The 21,371-nt window shown below is 56.9% G+C and overlaps 3 protein-coding genes across 3 annotated transcripts; 2 read left to right on the top strand and 1 right to left on the bottom strand.

Moving 5' to 3' along the window:
• The first annotated feature begins 23 nt into the window (after positions 1–23).
• Positions 24–6,961, top strand: LOC143171539 (E3 ubiquitin-protein ligase TRIM41-like). The gene is given in 9 exon segments (XM_076360616.1): positions 24–112; positions 114–464; positions 467–710; positions 713–1,026; positions 2,754–2,849; positions 3,292–3,522; positions 4,261–4,283; positions 4,960–5,087; positions 5,793–6,961. Coding segments are annotated over 9 exon segments (1,923 nt in total). The 5' UTR covers positions 24–94; the 3' UTR covers positions 6,311–6,961.
• Positions 6,962–8,548: 1,587 nt separating this feature from the next.
• On the bottom strand, positions 8,549–13,333 carry RACK1 (receptor for activated C kinase 1). Its single transcript, XM_076360627.1, has 8 exons — positions 13,137–13,333; positions 11,684–11,855; positions 10,906–11,053; positions 10,467–10,562; positions 10,187–10,297; positions 9,594–9,734; positions 9,045–9,155; positions 8,549–8,689 (listed from the first exon to the last, which is right to left on the bottom strand). The coding sequence occupies exons 1-8, from the start codon at positions 13,243–13,245 to the stop codon at positions 8,624–8,626; spliced, it is 954 nt and encodes a 317-aa protein (XP_076216742.1). The 5' UTR covers positions 13,246–13,333; the 3' UTR covers positions 8,549–8,623.
• LOC143171543 (uncharacterized) lies at positions 13,304–21,365 on the top strand. Its single transcript, XM_076360622.1, has 14 exons — positions 13,304–13,445; positions 15,153–15,209; positions 15,307–15,378; positions 16,041–16,268; positions 16,378–16,630; positions 18,067–18,124; positions 18,447–18,467; positions 18,755–18,775; positions 18,856–18,876; positions 18,989–19,009; positions 19,357–19,377; positions 19,865–20,150; positions 20,729–20,749; positions 21,040–21,365. Exons 1-12 carry the CDS (start codon positions 13,414–13,416, stop codon positions 19,927–19,929), a joined length of 870 nt encoding a protein of 289 aa, XP_076216737.1. The 5' UTR covers positions 13,304–13,413; the 3' UTR covers positions 19,930–20,150; positions 20,729–20,749; positions 21,040–21,365.
• Positions 21,366–21,371: the final 6 nt, after the last annotated feature.

Genomic DNA, 21,371 nt, shown 5'->3' on the forward strand with positions numbered 1-21,371 from the left:
CAGCTGGTGCCCACCCCAGCGTAGGGAGCACCTGGGGGTCGACGGGGAGCTCGGGGCCCTGCGAAGAAGAGGAGAATCTCCCGGCCCCCTCCCCATGGCGGCCACAGCAGTTTTTAGGAGATGGGGTCCCTTCGGGGGGCTCCAGCGGGCGGCTGAACCCGGTGGAGACGCTGCAGGAGGAAGCCATTTGCGCCATCTGCTTGGACTATTTCGTAGACCCCGTTTCCATCGGTTGCGGGCACAATTTCTGCCGCGTCTGCATCTCGCAGCTGTGGGGCGGCGAGGCCGAGTACGAGGTGGCCCCCGGGGCCGCGGCGGTGGGTGGCGGAGAGGTGGGGATGGGCGACGTGCTGGAAGAGGACCTGGAGGACGAGGAGGATGAGCTGGATGAGGACGAGCTGGATGTGGAGCAGGAGGAGGAGGAGGAGGATGGCGGCGCGGAGGAGGAGGAAGACGACATGTGGGAAGCGAGGAGGAAGACGACACCGACCTGTGGGAAGATCCCGTGGAGGAGGACATGTGGGACGGTGGGGTCGGGGGAGAGCTTTACTTTGGGGACGAGGACTATGACGAGGACGTGATGGAGGAAGACGTGGAGGAAGAGGAGGAGGTGGAAGAGGAGGAAGAAGAGGTGCAGACGCCTCCTCCCCCTGTCCTGGCCACACAGCCTCGACGCCTCCAGACCTTCACCTGCCCGCAATGCCGAAAAACCTTTTCCAGAGGAATTTCCGACCCAACCTTCAGCTGGCCAACATGGTGCAAATCATCCGCCAGCTGCACCCGCACCCCCAGCGCCTCGCGCCGCCCGCCGCCGGTCCCTCGGTTTCGGGAGCCGCGGCGGGGGTCCCGGGGGTCCTGGTAGCGGTGGGGGGTCAGGGGCCACCGAATCTGTGCGAGAAGCACCAGGAACCCCTCAAGCTCTTCTGCGAGGTGGACGAACAAGCCATCTGCGTGGTGTGCAGGGAGTCGCGGAGCCACAAGCATCACAGCGTCGTCCCTCTCGAGGAGGTTGTGCAGGATTACAAGGTACCAGGGTTTCGGGGTCGGGATAACGGGGTGGTTGGGGGTTTTTTGGGGGGAAGACAGAGCTGTCGGCGCTGGCGGGAGCCGATGGCGTGGCTGGGTCGGGCTGGCGGCAGGCAGACGGCGTTGGGTGGTTGGAGGCGGCGTACGGGTGCGTCTCGCCGGGCTGGTTCGGCGAGTGGAGAGCTGGGGGGACATGAACGGGCTGCGTGGGTTGGGGTGCAGGAGGCCGGGAAGCCGGCGGCCGGGTTGGTTTGGCTGCGGAGGGTCTGGTTAACCGCAGGGAGGGAGGTTTGGGGACCAGGCGGTGACGGTAACGAAGGCAAAGCCGGCTGGATCGTGGAGAAATCATCCCACCGAGGAGCGGGTGAGCTCAGCTGGTCCCGCCGGGCTGGTTTTGGGTGAAACCCCTCCGGGCTGCGGCGGGTTGAAACGAGCACCCACGTTGTGGTGGGTCCACGCCTTACGAAGCCTTTCCCCGAGTGGCTCTCCAGCCTCGCTCAGCCCAGGCGATACCTGCCTGAGGGTCTTCGGAGCCTGATCCCGAATCCCCAGCGGCGGACACCCTTTGTTAGGGGTTTTAACGGGGCAGCCTCGCTGTCCCAAAGGCGTCGCTTCCCGTTCGGATGCGACCGGGGACCCTGAAACAAAGCACGGCGGGAGGACAGGGGACGGTGGTCGCTGGGCCCTTCAGGCTGCTGCTTACCCCGTCTCTTGCGGCTTCGGTTTCTCCGTGAGGTCATGTCTCATTTTTTTGGGGTCTTCTGGAAGAAAAGAGGGGGGGTTTTGGTTCCTTGAATATCCCAAGGCATCTTGGAGGGAGTTGCTGCCGCACGTGGTTGCGTCTCGCCTCGTCCTCCCTTGCTGGAAGCTCTCCAGAGCTCTGACCGTGGCTGATATGTTGGCGGTTCCCATCGGAGTCGGCACCCTTTGAGCCCCTGGAAATTTGGGGGGCGTTTGGTAGCCGGGAGGAGGCCTGGGAGATGGAGATGGGGGGGGGGGGGGGGGAGGACAGTGATGGGGTGTCTCGTCCCTGCGTCAGGCTGTTTCGTGGTGGGTTGTCGGAGCGTGGCCGGCAGCGCTGTTTGCTTTTGGGTCGGCTCAGTCCGTTTTTCCCCTTCCTTTGCCGTGGGAAAGACGCTGCAAATACTCAAGGAGGCAGAAAAATTAATTTCTAAAGGGCAGAGCTGTTTGTGAAGGGCAGAGGGAGCGTCTTGGGAGGGCGGCAAGGCAGAACTGGTTGGTTTTTTGGAAATGCCAAAGGTTTTTCAGCGCAAGGAATCACGACTGAAGAAGCAGGTAGTGGTTTCGTCGTCGGCTTAAGCTGATCTAGGACCACGCTGCTACCGAAAGGCGCAGCCTGAAAGGATGGTCTAAGCCGGCCCTAGGCTTGTGCTGAGTTTAGGAGCACTGATCCCTCTCTGGGTCCTGATCCCAACCCAGCGGGACGCGTGCACGATGGCTCGAGCCACGCATCGAACAGTCTGCGCTTGGTGACTGTGGACCTGGCGTTTGTGGATGTTCCCCGATCCGAGTGGGGCAGGATTTTTGGCTTTCTGATTAAAACCGGCTCCCAGAACGAGCATTTAAGGAAAGCGGAAGGGAAGTGGTCTGAAATCTGGGCAGGAGGTTTTGTTCTCAGCCCTGCCGTGGAGTTAGGGACCAAGAGAGGAGAGGAAGGAGGGGATTGCCTGAGCCAGGGATGCCTGAGACGTGTGTCTTTCTCTCAGAACAAACTCCAGAGCCACCTGGAGCCGCTGAAGAAGAAGCTGGACGCGGTCCTGAAGCAGAAATCCAACGAGGAGGAGAAGATCACGGAGCTGAGGGTAAGAGCCGGCTGCTCCTGGCACAGCGGATGATCCTGCGCACAATTCCTTTCCCCACTTACTCATTTCCCATTTCTCCGCCTTCCACCTTTCACCCTGCCAAAAAATAATCGGCCCTCAGCTAAGGAGGACGCTGAAATGCCAGCGCTGGGAGCATGTCTTGGCCCGAAGTCTGGTGAGGGGGATGAGCAGGGAAGCTTTTCCCCCCCCGCCTTGCGGATTTGAGCTCTCACGGAGGCGTTGCAGTCCCTTTGCTGCAATCGTTGGGATCGCAAGGGCTGGAAGCTGTTTCCCTGCTGAATTAGAGCTTAATTAAGGGGGTTTTGTGCCTGAACGTGTTGTGGGAATTGGTAGCCTGGGAGAGAGAACAAATCGATGTCCTTTGGGTCTGCCGCTTGAGCTAAGGATGCCTTTCCCCCCCCCCCTCTTCCCCGCTCCGCAGGACAAGATGAAGCTGGAGATCAAGGAATTCGAGTCGGACTTTGAGGTGCTGCACCAGTTCCTCATCGGGGAGCAGGTCCTGCTCTTACACCAGCTGGAGGAACGCTACGAGAGCTTGCTGGCCCGTCAGAGCAGCAACATCAGCCAGCTGGAAGAGCAGAGCGCTGCCCTCAGCCGGCTCATCGCTGAGGCGGAGGACAAGAGCAAACAGGACGGGCTGCAACTGCTCAAGGTCTGGTTGGTTGGTTGTTTTGGGTTTGGTTTTGTTTTTTTTTTCTCCTATCCCTGGGATGGGAAGGGGGAAAGTCGCGATCAGGGATCCCAGGAGGAGGGCAGAGCCCCGCTGCCGTGCCGGGCAAGGTCTCTCCCAGATGTTTTTGAGCTTTCCAAAAGAGCTGTAAGCTCAGATGGTTCACGTAGTTGATCTCTGGACTGTGAACCCTCGCTCAGCTCCGCGCCGGCAGCTGTAGGAACTCTGGCCCCGCTTTATGGCGAGGAGATAACGTTGGCAAGTGGGAATTAAGCAGAGCTGCCAGGAGGGGAGTGGATGGACCTGGCTCCAGAAAGGGTCGTCTTCATGGGAGAACAGCCTTACCTGGCGGGCTGGATCCTTTCCCATCCCTCCTGCCAGGGATCCCGCAACATCTGCGGGATCAGAGGGGAAAAACGGGAAGAGAAGGGGAGGCCCCGAGGGATTTGGGGTTTGCTAGGCTGCCCGTATTAGTGGGAACAGCCTCTGCCAAGGGGTGAATCCATGGGATGTGTCTCTCTGTGGGATATTCCCCTTGCCCGACCGTGGGAGGGGACTCATCCTGTCCGTTGGGGTGGTTGGCTCGTTGCAGCTCAGCACGGTGCTGAGCCGTGGCCGCTAAGAGAATTTAGCGTGAGCCACGGTGGGATCGGTCTCAGTCCTCCCTAATCTCTTCTTTCTCTTTCTCCCCGCTTCCCACCCGGCTGCCTCCTTTTGCAGGACATCAAAGGCACTTTTATCAGGTCAGTGACTTTCCGTTGGCATCTTCTCGCTGTAAATAGCTTTTGGGGGGGGGGGGGGGGAACCCCGTGAGCTTTTGTTTTAAACCCCGTGCGGTGGGCGCTTTTCCAGGCTGGGGTTGGGCAACGCGAGGGAAAGCTCAGTCGTGCCGATGGTTGGAACTCCTGGCTGATGGCCCGGTGGGGAATAAACGGGATTTGGGGGGGGATGACTGGGGACATACGGGAGAGGGGAAAGGCAGGGAAGAGATCTCGGAATCCCTCGCTTTTTGGGAGCGGAGCTGGGTCTGCCCGCGCAGACCTCATGCCCCGGGGAAGCAGGAGCCGCTGGTAAGTCTGGAGGGATCATTTTTTTTTTTTTCCTCCCCACCTTTCAATCGGACAAGCAGCCGCTCTTCTAAATCGGCCCCCAGCCGCTCGCCGGCAGGTAACGGAGCCGTGTCGGAGCACGGCCTGGCTGTCCCCGGTGCTGGGTGGACGCGGCTCTATCCCTGCCGGAGATTGGCCGCTTCCTGCGGCCGAGACAGGGCGGGGACCGCCGGCTGTACCAGCGTAACCGGTTCGGCCGATCTCTGCCCCACTCTGGGTTTTTTGGCTGTGTGCAGGGCATCTAGTTTCTCCTGTTGTGTCTTTACCTCCCCCCTGAGCACACTGAACCCCCACTTTTTCCCCCCGGCAGGTGCGAGAACATCAAATTCCAGGAGCCCGAGATGGTGCCGGTGGACGTGGGGAAAAAATATCGCAACTACTTTCTGCAGGACGTGGTGATGAGGAAGATGGAGAAAGTCTTCAGTAAAGTCCCTCAAGGTGAGGGAGACCTGGCTCCTCCGCCCAAGGGGACGACGTGGCTTCTCAGTGGGGTCCTGGGGAATGGGCACTGGGCCTTCCCCACCCTCCCAGGCTGGGGATCTCTTGTGCATCCCCAGCCGTGTTGGGGTTCGCCCTCCAGCTCTGCCTTCCCAGGATCTTCACCCCTTTTTTCTGCCAGTCCCCTCAATACTGGCCTCTCCTCTCATTCCTCTCCACGCCTTGCTCCGTCCTTTGATCCGGATTCTCCCCTAACGTGGCTGTCTGCCCATCCCAAAAGCGGAGCTGGATCCAGAGTCGCTGGCAGCTCCGTGTGGGGCTGGGCTGGGCCTCATCTCGGAGCCGGAAGAAATTCAGGGTTGGGGGAGCCGGAAGAAATTCAGGGTTGGGGGAGCCGGAAGAAATTCAGGGTTGGGGGAGCCGGAAGAAATTCAGGGTTGGGGGAGCCGGAAGAAATTCAGGGTTGGGGGAGCTGGAAGAAATTCAGGGTTGGGGGAGCTGAATCTCTTTTAACTCTATCCCAGACAAAACCAGTACAGACCCACAGCAGGGGCTATCGGTCACGGTAGCCACTGGGGCTGCAGGTACGCACGTGGGTGAAGATTTGGGGTTGGGAACTAAGAGGAGGGGAAAAATCTTGGGATTGGGATCTACAGGGAGATAGAGGTGACCAGCGACCCCCTAACGTCCCCGTCTCCCTCCCAGCCGACGTGACCCTGGACCCCGACACAGCCCACCCTCGCCTGAGCCTCTCCCTGGACCGACGCAGCGTCAAGCTGGGCGAACGCCGCCAGGATCTGCCGGACAACCCCAAACGTTTCGATTCGGATTACTGCGTGCTGGGTTCCCAGGGCTTCACCACCGGCCGTCACTACTGGGAGGTAGAGGTGGGAGGCCGACGAGGTTGGGCGGTGGGCGCAGCCCGCGAAACGGCTCGTCGCAAAGAGAAGACGGTGGGTCCTCACCAAAAACGAGAAATTTGGTGCGTGGGCACCAACGGGAAGAAGTACCAGGCGTTGACGGCCACGGAGCAGACGGCCCTGTCGCCCAGCGAACGGCCCCGGCGCTTCGGCGTCTACCTGGACTACGAGCGGGGCCAACTCTGCTTCTACAACGCCGAGAGCATGACCCACATCCACACCTTCAACGCCTCCTTCCACGAGCGCATCTTCCCCTTCTTTCGCATCTTAGCCAAGGGCACCCGCATCAAAATCTGTGCCTGACCGGCCACCCCTCGCCCTCCCCGCCGGCTGCCTCTACCCACGCCGGATCCGACCTCACCCTGGGATCCGGCCTTGCACATGGCCACGCTCTTTCCCCCTTGGAATTCCTCGGATCCCGTTTAGGGATCCGACGCTGCACTTGTCTTCTTGCACCGGCTTGCTCACAAGGCCTCTTCCCTCGACCTCCTGCCAGCTCCTCTCTGGGATCTCGCCGCCACGCCGATCCGAAGCTGGTTTTGTTTGGAATAGGGAAGGATCCGCCTGGGAGGCGTTTTCGCTTTGGCTCTTGCTGCTAGGAGCTCCTCTCTCCCTTTCCCAGTCGACGCCTGAAGCTTTCCAGCGTGCTCTCCACCCGTGTTGTGCCCATGGTCGAGTTTTGAGGTGCGTCTTGGCTCTCTTCGGACGCGGAGCTCGAGCCCTAGAGCTCCGGGGCGGGGGGGTCTGTACGTCGAGGAGCGAGTGCTCTTGGCTTCTTCAACCTCCCATCGACATCTTTTCCAAAATCATCGGCTTTCGTGTGCCAAGGTGCCTGGATTTGTTGGGATTCACCTTCTGAGCATCTTCAGACCCCAGCTGGTGTTTGGACCCAGAGTTGAACCCGCTTTAACCTGCGATCTTCTCCCGTTCTTTCCTCGCCTTCCCCGTCATTTTTTTTTTGGGGGGGGGGGGGGGGTTCTCAGATCTCCTAACCGCCCCCCCCCCCCCAGCCCCCCCATTCCCTTCGTAACCATTTCTTGTGGGCCTGGCACTTTATTCGGGGCCGAGGAGGGTGCAAAGAGCTGGGTTCCTCCTCCAGAGCCGGCACATCCCGGCCGCGGGGGTAGGAACCAGCCTCCCGTTTTCCCCTTGCAGCTTGAGAGCTCTCCGAGATGGGGATATTTATTTTCTCTCTCCCCCCCCCCCCCCTTTTTTTTTTTTCTCGGCTGCTGTTGAGTTTCCAGCTGAATCCTGTCCCACTCGAGAGACTCTGACCGCACCGGTTGTGTTTTATTCTTCTTTTTTTTTTTTATTTTGGTGGATTGGTTTGGTTTTTTTTTTTTCCTGTTGGCATTACAGAGCTAGTTCAAAATATTTTTGGCTAAAATGAGAATTAAATGGAGATTTAGTTTTATGAAATGTCAAGAAATAATAATAATAATAAAGAATAAGGTTGTAAACCCGAGTCTTTGGCTTATTGAGGTCCCGGCGGAGGCTTGAAAGATCTGGGAGCCGTTTCCAAACGAGTCTGGCTTCAACTGCGCACCAGAATCGGGGTCCAGGCCCCCCCACAGCCTGCCTGGCCTTGCTGGTACAGAATCACCCGCGAGCCTCCCGGTAAACAGATGTGCTTTAAATCCTGCCTCGTTCATCTTGACCTAATCCTTCCTAATTAGATTAGGTCAGGCCCAGAGCCGAGTGTCCGTATCCCTTCCTGAAGCAGCCGACTCAACTCTTATCCACCTAAGGAGCCCGTCGCGGGCAGCACCCATCGGCTGAGCTGGCGTCACCGAGGGACCAAAGTCCCTTCGGGCTCGGCGACACGGGTGGCTTGTGGGTCTGCCAGCCAGGGAAGAGCAAAAAAAACCAAAATAGTAGTCCTAAATCTCTTAGAAAATGGCTTGTTTGCGCACGGACTCGGTGCCTGGAGGCTGCTGGGCTGAGAAGTTCCACGTTAAAACCTCTCCTTCGTTAACAGCCGCCCCGAACATTCCCCCGGTGGGTGACGAGGCCCGAAGGCCTTGCTTTTGTAACCACCGCTGCTTCTCAGATTTATCGGCTTTCTGGGCTTTCTTGGGAATTGTGTTTGTTTTCCCAGGTCTGCGGGTCTTTCACAGCAACACCACGCGTGGGAGGAGAAACACCCGAGTCCCTCGTTAGCCAGAAGGACAGAGAACATCTTCCAAGCCCTACCAGGCCGGCCTGCCATCACGTAATTATTTCCCCCCGCTATTATTTTTCTGCAGCAGGGGTTTTAACCCGTGAAGACGATTGCCTCGTGTGGCTCTCAAAAGTTCTGCTGCTCAGCCCATCCTCAACCCCAAGCCCTGTCCCACCGTGATGTCCCCAACCTTGAAGGTGTGGGGACAACTTCTTGCGGACGTAAAGCCCTCCCCGTCGGGGACGGTGGGTTTCTGCCTCTCCCTTAAGGTTCCTGATCTGGCACCTTGTGTCCAGCCGGAGTAAAGCTCCAACCACGGATCTTCCATGAGCTTCCAGGTTGTGGGATGACCCAACAGTGGACATGAGGTGGCCACGAGCTCAATAGAGCGCTCTTTTATTGATTTTTTTTGTTTGTTTTGTACACAAAATTTACGGTTTCTCGCTACCGCGTCCTCATCTGGTCCCGATGGTGACTTGCCACACCCGGACGAGGTTATCTGTGTAGCCGGCAAACAGGGTCTACGGAGAGAAACAAGAGTCGGGTCACGGGAAGGGTTGGACGGCCAGCAAGGTGGGGCCCAGGGACCTGAGGACAAGGGACTACGGTCCTCAGAGGGCAAATCCCGAAGCAGAGAGGGACCACCATCAGCCCCAGATGTTGGGAAGATAAAGGGGAAGAGCTCGACGGTTGGGCAGGGACCCGGGGAAGGAAGGGACCCAAGGAAGTTCCTGCCCTCGCTGGCAGAGCTGGCTCCAGGAGTTGAGAACAAGTGTCTTCGCGGTCCCTGTGCTCCAAGAGCAGCAGGAGGGTCCCCCAAATCCTCGTTCCCCAGGGCTGGGATGCCGGGGCAGGGAGAAGGGGATGGTTTTTTACCTGCCCATCTGCGGACCAGGCCAGGGAAGTGCACTGGGGTGGTTCAGCTTTGCTGCTGGTGCTGATCACTTCCTGCTTCAGCTCGTCCACGATGATTTTGCCTTCCAGGTCCTGCAGGAGAAAGAAAAACATGAAGGAACAAGGGGTCCTGCAGGGAAACTCCCACGACCGAACCCAACCCAACTCCGGAACGCCGTGAGGGAACAGAGGGTCGCTCAGAAACAGCCTCTGGATTTCCGCACAGAGATGCAGTCAGATGGCATCGAAGTGTTTCATCACGGCGTGGCGGCTCTGCCCTACGGCCACCGCAACCCTCCTCGGCCAGGGGACGAGGCCACGGGCACCGGGTTGCTGCCGCGTGACCCACGCCGGTGGGGACGCTCCTCCAGGAGTGCTCCTCCTCCGTGATCTGTGATCCAAAGTGAGGATCTCGACCACGAAGGTGACTCCAAACCCGGCACAACCCAAAAGCTGAAGGAAGTGAGTCTTCTGGAGGAACCCTGCCCAGATGGGGACGGAGAGGGGCTGAGGAACCGAGCGGCGACATACCCAGATCTTGATGCTGGGTCCGGTGGCAGCACAGAGCCAGTAGCGGTTGGGGCTGAAGCACAGGGCGTTGATGATGTCTCCTCCGTCCAAGGTGTAGAGGTGTTTGCCTTCATTCAGGTCCCACAGCATGGCCTGGCCGTCCTGTGGGGCAGAAGAAGGAGTCAGAGCAAACCCCAACGCTCGTCACCCGCGCCCGGATTCGTCCCGCCCCGAGGCGGCCTTTTTTTCCACCCCAACCACAGTTAAGCTGGAGCACTTTGCCGCGAGCCAGCGCGGATACGGAAAAGTTAAAGGACACAGCAGGAAAATTCAAAGGAAACGCATCGAGGGCTGAAATGTAAGAGCTAAAGAAGATCCCTGCAGCTGGGTGAGCGCCTTTGCCGTGGTCTTCCCTCCTTGCTTGACGTCTGCTACTAGGACCATCAAGTCAGGCCAGATCTTTGGGCTGTTACCACCCCACTCAAGCCGTGACCAAGACATGGAGCCCATTCTCGGGGTGCGAGACACAGAAATGAGCCGCAACTGCTGGTAAGACGCCAAGATCTCGTCTCGGGGCCTCAGCCTTCCCCCCCCCCCCGCCCCGTGACACGTACCTTGCCACCGGAGGCACAGAGGGAGCCGTCGGGGGAGACGGTCACCGTGTTCAGGTAGCCCGTGTGCCCGATGTGGTTAGTCTTCAGCTTGCAGTTAGCCAAATTCCAAACCTGGGTGGGGAAAAACATGGGGGCAGGAGAAAAGGGGGTTAAACACTGCTACTGCACCCCAATTCTGGGGATATGGGGGGGGAACAACCCTTCCCCGGAGCACTCCGGCTGCTCCAATCCTCCCGCCCCACCATTGCGGATCAGCTGGGGGAAGCCGATCCCACCTCACCTTCACCAGCTTGTCCCAGCCGCAGGAGACGATGATGGGGTTGCTGCTGTTCGGGGAGAAACGCACGCACGACACCCACTCCGAATGACTCTCGTCCTGGGGAAGAGGAACGACGCCGGGTTCACGGCGAGGAAACGCGGCCGGGTCTTCCCCGCCCCGTCCACGGGGCGCTGCAAGATCAGACCTGCCGCATCCCGTCGCTCCGCAGCCTTCCCAGGCCTCCCCCTCGTCCCCCATCCCTCATAATTGCAGGACTTGTCCTCAGACCCCCCCCCCCCCCAGGGAGAGGTCAGCAGGCGACGTCTCACTTCTAATCATTAGGACGGGGCTGGGAGACCTGGATTCCCGATCAAAAGCGGCGGGAGCGGACCTAAAACCAAGTCCACGGAGGTCCGTTCTCATGGAGGTGTGATTTGGAAGCCCGCCTTTCTCGGCTCACCTGCACCGTGTACTTGCAGACGCCCAAGGTGTTCCAGAGCTTGATGGTCTTGTCCCTGGAGCCCGAAACGATCTGGCGGTTGTCGGAGGAGAAGGCCACGCTCAGGACGTCCTTGGTGTGGCCCACGAAGCGACGGGTGGTGGTGCCGCTGAAGAAGACAGAAACAATGGGAGATCTCGCAGAAAAATTCCTCCAAGGAGGCGGAAAAATTCAAATATTTGAAGGAAAAAGAAACACAGAGCGGTTTACAAAAGGGTAAGGAGCGATGGTTCCCTTTCTCCTTCAAAAGAACAACTTTGGAGAAGGATTGGGGAAATCGGGATGAGTTTATCCCGCACGCGTGCCTGGCTGGCTCTGCAAACGTCGACCCTCTTCTCCTGGCTGTACCCCCCAATTCAGCCCAAAACGCCCCCAAAAGAAGAGCCCCAGCCCTGCCCTGCTGCTTCTCCGATGCTTCCCTCCCGTCATAATTGCAGGACGTTGTCTTCAGATCCCGGAGGATCAGCAGACTTTGCGTCAGGTCTAATCATTGGGAGAGGGAGCCGAAGAAAGACAGCCGAACACCCCAATTCCTGCCTCCGTCGAAAACTGTGGTGCCGACCACGGAAAACAACCCCTGCCGGGATCTCTCTCCCAACCCAAGAGCAAATCGTCTCGGTTTCGAGGTGCGTCGACGACCTCATCCCCTCTCCCAGCGCCCCAACGGAGCAGGGAAGAGGCGCTACGCCCCCCCCCCCCCCCAAAACACCCTCGTCCCCGCCGTGTCCCCGCAGCTCACGTGGTGAGGTCCCAGAGCCGCAGGGTGCCGTCCCAGGAGCCCGAGAGAGCGAACTGCCCGTCGGAGGAGATGACCACGTCGCTGACGAAGTGGGAGTGACCGCGCAGAGCTCGCTGCGGGATCCCGTAGTTGGTCTCGTCACGGGTCAGCTTCCACATGATGATGGTTTTGTCTGCGGGGGAGGCAGAGAAGGGAGGTAAGGGGGGGTGGGGGGTGGGGGTGGGGGGTCACGGGGGGTGTCACCTCGGGGACCGCAGCCCCCTGCCCACCCTCAGCCCGTCCCCAACCCACAGGAATGGGGGAGCTGCCAAAGAAAATGGGGTGACCAGGTCTCTGCTCCTTTGCCCCCTTCCTGCCTATCGCAAAGGCCAGGGCCCTGCTTCCTCCTCCCCCCTCCTCCTCCTCCTCCTCCCCCCTCCTCCTCCTCCTCAGCACCTCTGCCCTGCTACACCCTAGGCCGGACTACCCTAACGGGGGGGCTCCAGCCTAGCCCCCCCCCCCAACCCCCATCCCTAGGCCCACAGTCTCTCCACTTGGCTGACGGTCTCCCCTCGCCCCTCTCCCCTTGCAGGCTCACGGTATCCCTGGGACCCCTAGATCGTGGTCTCTCTTTCCGCCCAAGCCCCACAGCCTTCCCTGCCCCTCTCCCTCATGGTCTCCCCTTGCCCCCTCTCCCCATGATGGTCTCCCCGAGTCCCCTAGATCATGGTCTCTCCTTCCTCCTCCCTCCTCCCAAGCCCCCACGGCCTTCCCTGCCCCTCTCCCCTCCAGGCTCATACTCTCCCCTTGCTCCCTCTCCCCATAATGGTCTCCCCGAGTCCCCTAGATCATGGTCTCTCCTTCCTCCTCTCCCCTGCAGGGTCATGGTCTCCCCGAGTCCCCTAGATCATGGTGTCTCCTTCCTCCTCCCTCCTCCCAAGCCCCCACGGCCTTCCCTGCCCCTCTCCCCTCCAGGCTCATACTCTCCCCTTGCTCCCTCTCCCCATGATGGTCTCCCTGAGTCCCCTAGATCATGGTCTCTCCTTCCTCCTCTCCCCTCCAGGGTCATGGTCTCCCCTTGCCCCCTCTCCCCATAATGGTCTCCCCGAGTCCCCTAGATCATGGTCTCTCCTTCCTCCTCTCCCCTCCAGGGTCATGGTCTCCCCTCGCCCCCTCTCCCCATAATGGTCTCCCCGAGTCCCCTAGATCATGGTCTCTCCTCCCTCCTCCCAAGCCCCCACAACCTTCCCTGCTCCTCTCCCCTCCGCGCTCATGGTCTCCCCTTGTCCCTTCTCGCCCCGATGGTCTCCCCCGACTCCCCCCCGCCTCGACCTATGGTCTCTCCCTGCTCCTCTCCTCAACCGGGCCGATGGTCTCCTCCTGACACACCCCCCCACACACCCCCCCGCCCTTCCGATGGTCTCCCCCGACCCTCTCCCCTCCCCACCCCGCCCCGGTCGGGCGCGGCCCTCACCGCGCGAGGCAGAGAGGATCATGTCCGGGAACTGCGGCGTGGTGGCGATCTGCGTCACCCAGCCGTTGTGGCCCTTCAGGGTGCCCCGCAGGGTCATCTGCTCCGTCATGGCGGCGGCGGGACGGGAGGATGGCGGCGGATTCGGCGCAGGCCACGGCCCGGTCCCCTCCGGCCGCCCACAGCAGCCGCCAGCGCGGGGAGAGAAAGAGAGCGCGGCGGCTTCCGGCGGAAGTGGAAACAGCGTCGGAGCTGTACGGCAGCATGGCGGCGCGCAGGGATGCGGGGCAACATGGCGGCGCGCATGGCACTGTACGGAAAGAGGGGTAGGGGTGAGTGCTGGTAATGGAGGGAGGGTGGGGAAGATGACCATCGTGGGGAGAGGGGGCAAGGGGAGACCATGAGCCTGGAGGGGAGAGGGGCAGGGAAGGTTGTGGGGCTTGGGAGAAGGAAGGAGAGACCATGATCATAGGGGACCCAGGGAGACCGTCATGGGGAGAGGGGGCAAGGGGAGACCATGAGCCTGGAGGGGAGAGGGGCAGGGAAGGTTGTGGGGCTTGGGAGGAGAGAGGAGGAAGGAGAGACCATGATCATAGGGGACCCAGGGAGACCATCATGGGGAGAGGGGGCAAGGGGAGACCATGAGCCTGGAGGGGAGAGGGGCAGGGAAGGTTGTGGGGCTTGGGAGGAGAAAGGAGAGACCATGATCATAGGGGACCCAGGGAGACCGTCATGGGGAGAGGGGGCAAGGGGAGACCATGAGCCTGGAGGGGAGAGGGGTAGGGAAGGCCGTGGGGCTTAGGCGGGAAGAGGAAGGGTTCGGGGGGGGCTAGTAGGGGATTTGGGGGGAGACAGGGAGGGCCTTGGGGGGCTGGCGGGGGGATAGGGGGGTCTTGGGGGTCTGGAGGTGGGGTAAGGGGCTGTGGGGGACAGGGAGGGCCTTGGGGGGCTGGCGGGGGGGTAGGGGGGTCTTGGGGGCTGGAGGTGGGGTAAGGGGCTGTGGGGGACAGGGAAGGCCTTGGGGGGCTGGCAGTGGAGCAGAGGGTTAAGGCAATAAAGCAATTTTAAGTTCCTGCGTGTTTTAAAATCCACGTGCATAAGAAAATTGCCTAGAAAATAGACGCAACTCGACAGGCACGAACAGACCTCGGGGGAAATAATTTGGCTAGGTCAAAAAAGCCCAGATAAAAAAAAGGAGATAAAAAGCTCTCCGCCGTTGATTTCCATAGCCCTTCGAGTCTGGCGTCTGAAGTTTCAGCCCAGACATTCCTAACTGGTGTCATTCAGAGCCCTCAAATGCCAAAGGCTGAAGGCGCTTCAGCTTTTCACGCCAAAGAAATCCCTCCCGCTGCGTCGCGGGGGTTGCCGTTGGAGGATTTGCTTATCAAGGATAACGAGCAATTCAGGAGCCCGTGTCAGGGTGCGAGCGGTGAGGAACTTCTTCAAAATGTCTTGGAGGTGCTGCTGACCTCCCTGGCCGTGCCGTTGTGTCGCGCCGCAAGGTTTCTCTCTTGGCGGAACCCCCCCCCCCCCGGGAGCACGGCGGTTATCTTGTCTTCTCTAAATGCCAGACCTCTGCCGCCAAAAAGAACTGGCGTCTCCTTTGCCGTGATCCCCTTTTCCCCTGCTCAGGTTTCCCCGAGACAAGCACCTTCTGTTTCTTTACCCCGTGGCAATGGTTTGGTTTTTTTTTTTCCTCTTGCAAATCTGGAGGATTTAGTCACGGGAGTTTGGTGCCGGGTCCGCGGCCTCTTGTCCTCAGCTTTAGTCTTAACCCTCGCCCTCTCCCATCCTCAGCATCGCCCGCCCCTTTTCACGGCTCAAAACCAGGGCTGCCCGCGTGGTGATGCCCCTTTGGTTTTTTTTTTTCCCCAGGGGAGAATTCTCTTACGATTCCCCCTTTAGCATCGTCGCAAGCCCCTGCTCCGTCAGCCCGTGGCCTTTGCTGGGGTTTGGAGATCAAGGAGACCCCTCGAATCTCGCGTGTTGTTCCTGTGTCCTTAACTCCTTCGTTTTCAGGCTTTGGAAAAGGAAGCTGCCAGCTTGCGTGTCCTGCGGACAGAGCTCCCGGCAAAGGTACCGCGGCCTGGTCCTTAGGGTTCAAGAACTGGCGTCTGCTTCTCTGAGCCTCTGGGTGAGTGGGGTTTTTGGTTTTTTTTTTTTTCCGTTTCAGCGCATTTTCTCGGCATTTCTGGGGTGGGAAATACCACGTGGCAGAAGCCAAGCCCGGAACGCTCCTTCCTAGGTAGGCGTCTGCCCCAGTCTGGGTTGTAATGCCCTGGAAATGTCTCGTTTGTCTTCGTTAACCGTATCGAGAGTTTAGGCAACTGACTCAGAGACGACATCCGAGGCAGATCAGGTGAACAGCACCGTCAAAAACTATTTTCTCTCTGTTGACTGTTAAAAAAAAAAAAAGTGCCCGGTGACTAATTCAGGGAGAGATCAACAGTTTTAGATGTCTTTCGCTAACTTCACGCTGCTCGAAGCCAGTTAACTGGTGAAAATGAGTCTTCTGGGGATATATCTAGGGGGAGTGGTCCGCGTTTTAATGCGGATTTGTCTGGTTTAAGGAAAACCTGTTGCAGAGCTTTGTAAAAAAAAAAAAAAAAAAAATTAAAAAAAAAAAAATCCCCTTCAGCAAAAGAAAATAAATTTCACTTTCAAATCTGTCTCTCGTCGCTGTGGGGGAAGGGGGAGAGCTGTGTGTCTTTGAAGCAAGCTGAGAGATACGGGGAGAGGCTGAGCTAGATGCGTTCCGTGAGCTGGCTTTTTTTTTTTAATAAATAACCCAAAGTGGTGAGAAACCCTGGCCGCAGGAGCAGACTCCCTCTCGCTTGGTCCTGCTGAGCAGCAGCAACCGAAAGGAAGGAGAAAAGCGCAAGCTTATTCCACGTCTCTCCATTTTAGGGCGCCGCAAACCAGAAATCGATGCCGTCCCCCTTTTGGAGAGGGAAGACTTCTGCGCAAACAGGAGCTCCTCGGGATCCCCGCGCATCCGAAATGCTCGGTGCTATCCACACCGCTGTCTATAGGCGCTGAGCCCGCAGGTCCTCGCTCGCAGACCCAGCTAACCGTGTCCTCTGAACAACCTGCGGGAGATGCTGGCACCTCCGGAGGGTGGCCCGATGTCGCCAGGTCAGACCTCGGTTTCTGTTCCTCCTCCGGAGGATCCTGTTCCCGCGGTGACTATATAGGGATCCGCCAGCCCTCCCTCCACCTCGGCATTTAAACCGGTTAAAATTAGGCGGTGGGAAGGTCCCGTCCCCCGTCCCCCCCGCTGCCAGCACAGCTGCCGTGCCCGCGACGGCTCTTCCAGCTCCCCGCGGACGCGCGAAGCCTCCAGCGAGTCTGGGTACCTGTTTCCCAGGGCACCGCCAAAACCTCCGGTACGGACAGTACCCCCAGGTACGCAACCGTCGCAGCCCGCGTGCCCCGGGAGCGACGCGGCCCCGGTTAGGCCAACTTCGGCATTACGGAAAAATCAACCGCAGGTCTTGGTAAGTCTCTCTTTTTCTCCCCCCCCCCCCCCCCCCCCCCCCCTTCTCTCCTTTTTTTCCTTTCCACAAGCGCCGGAGAGGCGGGGAAAGCGTAATTTGGGGGTATCCTACTCCTGGATGATGCCGGTCTGGCTGCGTGGGCTCCTTCGTGAAAGGCTGAGAGGGGCATTTAGAAAGCGGAAGAAACACGATAACGTTCGTGATAGCTAGAAGCAGCCCTGGGCAAAATGATCTTTTATTCCTGTATAATCTGACGATACTGAAAAACAGGAAAAGGATTAAAAGAATGGATCGTTTTACATTTTTTTTTTTTTTTTTCCTTTTGGGAAAATACCGGACAGAAATAATCGGTGCCGCTTTCCTTGCTCTGTTTATCGGTTTCGGTACAAATTTAGGTCCTCGTAACGGCATTTGTCTAACTTGGCTCCCAATAGCACCTACGCTTTAGGGAAGGCCTTAATATAGCACACGAGAAGCATTCAATAATTTCCTTTCCAACGTGATCCGACGCCTTTTCCCCACCCTGGTTTCGGACTGGTCCCTTTCGCCTTGCCGCAGCCGCAGCTCAGCTCCTCCAGGAAGGCTTAGCGTGTTCAGGGCATTGGCAGGATTATGAACGCAAAAACGAAATTATAACGACTTCCCTCTCCGGTCTGAGTGGTTTAGGAAGGAAAACTTCTGCGATGGAGGCTGCCCTCTCTGGTGGATTGATAAGGAGCAAGCAAAGGGCACAAAAACCTGCCTCCCTTCGCCCAGCCTACGCCATCTCCCACGGCAACCTGATCCCTTTATTTTTGGTTTTTTCTTTAAATTAATGAATTCAAAACGTTAGCGTGGACTAGAAATCGCCGCGTACAGAGTGATGAGAAACAGAGCAGTAACGCAGCAGAGGAGGGAAGCTCTTAGTATAACATGCGGTTTAATACTCGGTTTAATACTCGGTTTAATACTCGGTTTAAAACAAGTGCTGCTTTTTTTTGGCCAAAAGAGGTGGGAGCGCCACGTCCTCCGCGTACGGGGCTGCTTCTCGCGGCGTCAACAGCAGCGATGAACGTTCTTATTAAATAATTGATGAGAGGCAGAGGGGGAATTAAGCTCGTGCTACTCCAGACAACTAAAATTAGACGTCTAGGCTATTTGCCCTGGACCCCTTCTGCGATCGGGGGGGGGGTGACGGACGTCGACTGAGGTTCGTCGCACCTATAGTAGCTCCCTCTTCCCTACCATTCCTCCAGACGTAGACCAGAAAAACGTCTCTAACTGGGAAAAATGGGGAAAAAGCCTCTGCAACTCCGTGGATTTCTCCCTTATTGTGTTTACTCACGTGGGCATCGGCAGGTTTCCCAGAAAATGCGTTTCCTCCACGCTGCGCCGCTGTAAAGGCCCGGTTTTCCTGGGCGTGACGTTTTAACGACGTTCCCTCTCATCCCCGCCAGGTCGACAAAGCTCCGGGAAGTGGTTCCAGTGGGGAAGCAAACGCGGTGATGGAGTCAGGTACCTGAAAACGTATTTGTTAACAAAGCGGGTGCTGAGTCCCGGCCCCTTTGGCCCCAAAACCCCAGCTTTGCCGTGCCGGGGGGTGTTCAGTCCGTGCTCTGCTTGCTTTTGGGCTGTTTTTTTCGATGTTTCCCTAAGCCAGCTTTCCTACTTTGCTGCTGCTCTCGGCTGTCAATGAGTTGTGCTCGTTCAAGAAAGTAATATTAATGTTTAACTCCAGAGGGATGCAGCTAGGCTAGGGAGCCGCTCCGGTTGTACCCAGTGCAAAAAACATTTCCCTATTTTATTTTTTCCCCCCCCTTTCTTTCTTCTTTTTAAGGGAAAAGGAATGCGGATCTCGGTAAGTGATTTTTCCTTCTTCCGTCAAACAAGTCTCATTAATATACATCTCCCGTGGCCTTTCTTGGCCGGCGTGTGGCTTATTTATACTGTCATGTACTCTAGATCGCATTAGATAAACTCATAACCAGTGTCATTTTGGAGCGTTACGGTCAGTAAGGAAAATAAAAAAAAAAAAAATGATTGTGTGCTGACTTTTTAAGACGACTCCTATAGTGCAAACCAAAAAAAAAACCACAGAAGGACCCACTGGGGGCTAAATCCTCTCTCCCTCCCTCTCTCTTTTAGACGAATGGGATGCGAAAATCAGTAAGTGTCTCTTTCCCCCCCGCCCCGATTTGGCAAAACCTCGGTGCTGCAGGCTTGAACTAATATTCCTTTATTTTAAGGGAAGTTAACAGAGGAATTTGGTAAGCCGTTTTCCTTCCTTACGCATGCCGAAGTTTGAATGGGCGTGTTTCCGCAGCTGCGGCGCCAGCGATGACCGACGTGTCTATATGTATTTCTCTTTATTTCACGTAGAAGAAAGCGACGCAGAGCTTGGTGAGTGCGGGTTTGGGGTTGTTCGGGGCGGGGGGGGGGGGGGGGGTTCCGCTGCTACCGAAGATGGAAAAAGTTCTTTGTACGGAGGATGGGTTTATTAAACCAGAAATGATCCTCCAGATCTTAGATTATACCCGGGTATAGTCGAGACACACAACTTTAAGGAGAAGGGACCCAAAGCACCAGCGCGGTATAATCCATCTCGCTTTGGAGGAGACACGCTGTCTCCCCGCGGTCCAGCGGCATTCCCTAATCTCTTCTTCGGGCTCTTTGCTCGCTCGTAGAAGCATGCCAGGGGCGGAGAGCGCTCTTGGGACTAACCGTATTTACCTCTCTCTTATTTTTAGAGGAATGTGACACAGAAAATGGTAAGTGTCCTTCTTCGATTGAAAATTCTCCTAAATAATAGTGGCCCTCAAAACCAAGCAGCCTCAAACGCACGTCGCTGGAATAAAATATTTTTTACAATACGTACCTTTACAGTACATACTTTTTTTTTAAAAAAAAAATAAATACTTTTCTCTGTATTTGGGAATTCTCACTGCGATGCTCGGCGAGTCATATTCCGTCGGCAGAGGCGTGCTTTGGGCAGGGCTGCTGGTAGCAAGTTGCAGTTTGCGCGTATTTTTTTCATTTCAGCTTCAAAAAAGCGCAGAAGTGGAAGGGCTTAAAAAATAGAACTGATCGGAAACGCCGGTAATGAATAGAATAAGTCCAGACAGAACAGAGGTTATTTTGTGCCTCTAATATTAGGGACAAAATAAATACACGGAGGCGGTGAAAAATAACTTAAAGCCGTTTCCCTTCTCTCTCTCTCTCTCTTTTTTTTTTGGGGGGACGGACCACAAAATGCAGAAATCGGTGAGTATCGCCGCCTTATCTTCGTCACGTCGACTCTGGTAAGGGAATTTCTTGTTTAATGAACCCTGAGTGAATGCCCAGGATGCCACCTACATCCCCGTAGTGGATGGGACCGTGCGTCCCAGCCGCTCTGGGGTCTGCCCTTGACCCTACGTGGCGATTTCAATGCCAGAGCTGTAAAGGGCAGGCTCAAGGTCAGCCAGAGAACAGCTCCAAGCAGCCCTGTAACGTGCATCCTGATTTATTTCTCTGTTTTAAGGTGAACTCACGGCAGAGATCGGTAAGTCACGTCTTTACGTCCCATCCGATATATCTCTGTATAGCTTTGAGGCATGTTTTAGCTGATTTGCCCGGGGTTTATTCCCTTTCTCTTGCCTGTTTTTAAAAAAGCAGGAGGTATATTCACTTCTAACAAGAACTAATATTAAAAAAGAACGCAACAGTACAGAAAACGGGGGGGGGGGAGGGGGGGGGCTCGCAGATTGCTCTAGCTGGGAAGGCGATAATAAAGAGAATAAAGGGAATTCCTGAGCCAAAGCCATGTACGAGCGTAGTTGGCGTGAAGCCCTGCGACGTAGGGCAGAGCCCTGAGGGATTTGGGACTGCCGAGATCCAGCACGTGCGAAGTGCAAGGCTTAATCCCTCTCAACAGGTACTTAAATTTTGCCGAAATTCCTTTTCCGGTTCCGTTGTCCCGTCTTTCGCGGTGGGTGTTGCAAAGAGGGGAGATGTGTCGGGCGTTAGATGCGGAATAGCTTTATTTTCCAAGGAAAGGAAGGACCAGGTAGGGTACGGCGCATCCCGGGAGGTCCTTGAGAAAACCGGTATTTTATTTTCCTCCTTTTTTTTTTTTTTTAGACAGTCTGACAGCGGCGCTTGGTAAGTGGTTCCCTTCCTTTTTGTCTTTATTTCACTGCGGGTTTTTCGGGGGAAGGGGGTGGTTATTCCCCCACGCATACGTAACCCCACGTAGGTCCGATCTGGGCTAGAAATAAAGTCAATTAATTAAAAAAAAAAAAAAAAAAAAAAAAAAAAAAAGTAATTTCAAATTACAATCACCAGTAAAATCAAAATTTGGAGGCGGAGGATGATGCGAGGTTCGCGAGCGTGACGGAGAGCTGGCGAGCGCTTACTGACCATCGCTATTTCCTCTTTCTTTTCTCTTTTAGAGGAGCGTGATAGAAAAATCAGTTAAGTGTCACTTTCTGGCAGAAGTAAAAGCCTCGGGCGATGCCGCGTCGCCCCGAGGGCGCCTGCGTGTTGTGGATCCGGTTATGAAATTATTTTTTGAGTATGTGGGAGGCTTTGGGTTTGCACCAAGCTGCGGAATTTGGGCTTTTTGGCTACGTGTCGCCTCTCTAATCGATCTCGGGTATAAAGGCAGCCCCCTTTCCCTTATTTCCCTCATTGCCGAAGACCGCAGGGACCGATTCTTTACCCCTAATTTAAAAGCTGTTGTCAGCAATCCCTTCCTGTTCTTAATTACCAGCTCGTTGCTCTC

This window comes from Aptenodytes patagonicus, chromosome 27, assembly GCF_965638725.1.
Source record: "Aptenodytes patagonicus chromosome 27, bAptPat1.pri.cur, whole genome shotgun sequence".
NCBI classification, from domain to species: domain Eukaryota; kingdom Metazoa; phylum Chordata; class Aves; order Sphenisciformes; family Spheniscidae; genus Aptenodytes; species Aptenodytes patagonicus.

What these genes read in the sequence shown, in the direction of transcription:
- RACK1 (XM_076360627.1), bottom strand. Translation starts at nt 13,245, where the DNA reads ATGACGGAGCAGATGACCCTGCGGGGCACCCTGAAGGGCCACAACGGC. An exon ending in GATCCTCTCTGCCTCGCGCG is followed by an intron (nt 11,856 to 13,136) that starts GTGAGGGCCGCG and finishes CCTCCCCCGCAG; the next exon opens with ACAAAACCATCATCATGTGG. An exon ending in GCTGGGACAAGCTGGTGAAG is followed by an intron (nt 10,298 to 10,466) that starts GTGAGGTGGGAT and finishes TTCCCCACCCAG; the next exon opens with GTTTGGAATTTGGCTAACTG.
- LOC143171543 (XM_076360622.1), top strand. Translation starts at nt 13,414, where the DNA reads ATGCGGGGCAACATGGCGGCGCGCATGGCACT. An exon ending in ATGGCGGCGCGCATGGCACT is followed by an intron (nt 13,446 to 15,152) that starts GTACGGAAAGAG and finishes CTTCGTTTTCAG; the next exon opens with GCTTTGGAAAAGGAAGCTGC. An exon ending in AGAAAGCGACGCAGAGCTTG is followed by an intron (nt 19,010 to 19,356) that starts GTGAGTGCGGGT and finishes TCTTATTTTTAG; the next exon opens with AGGAATGTGACACAGAAAAT.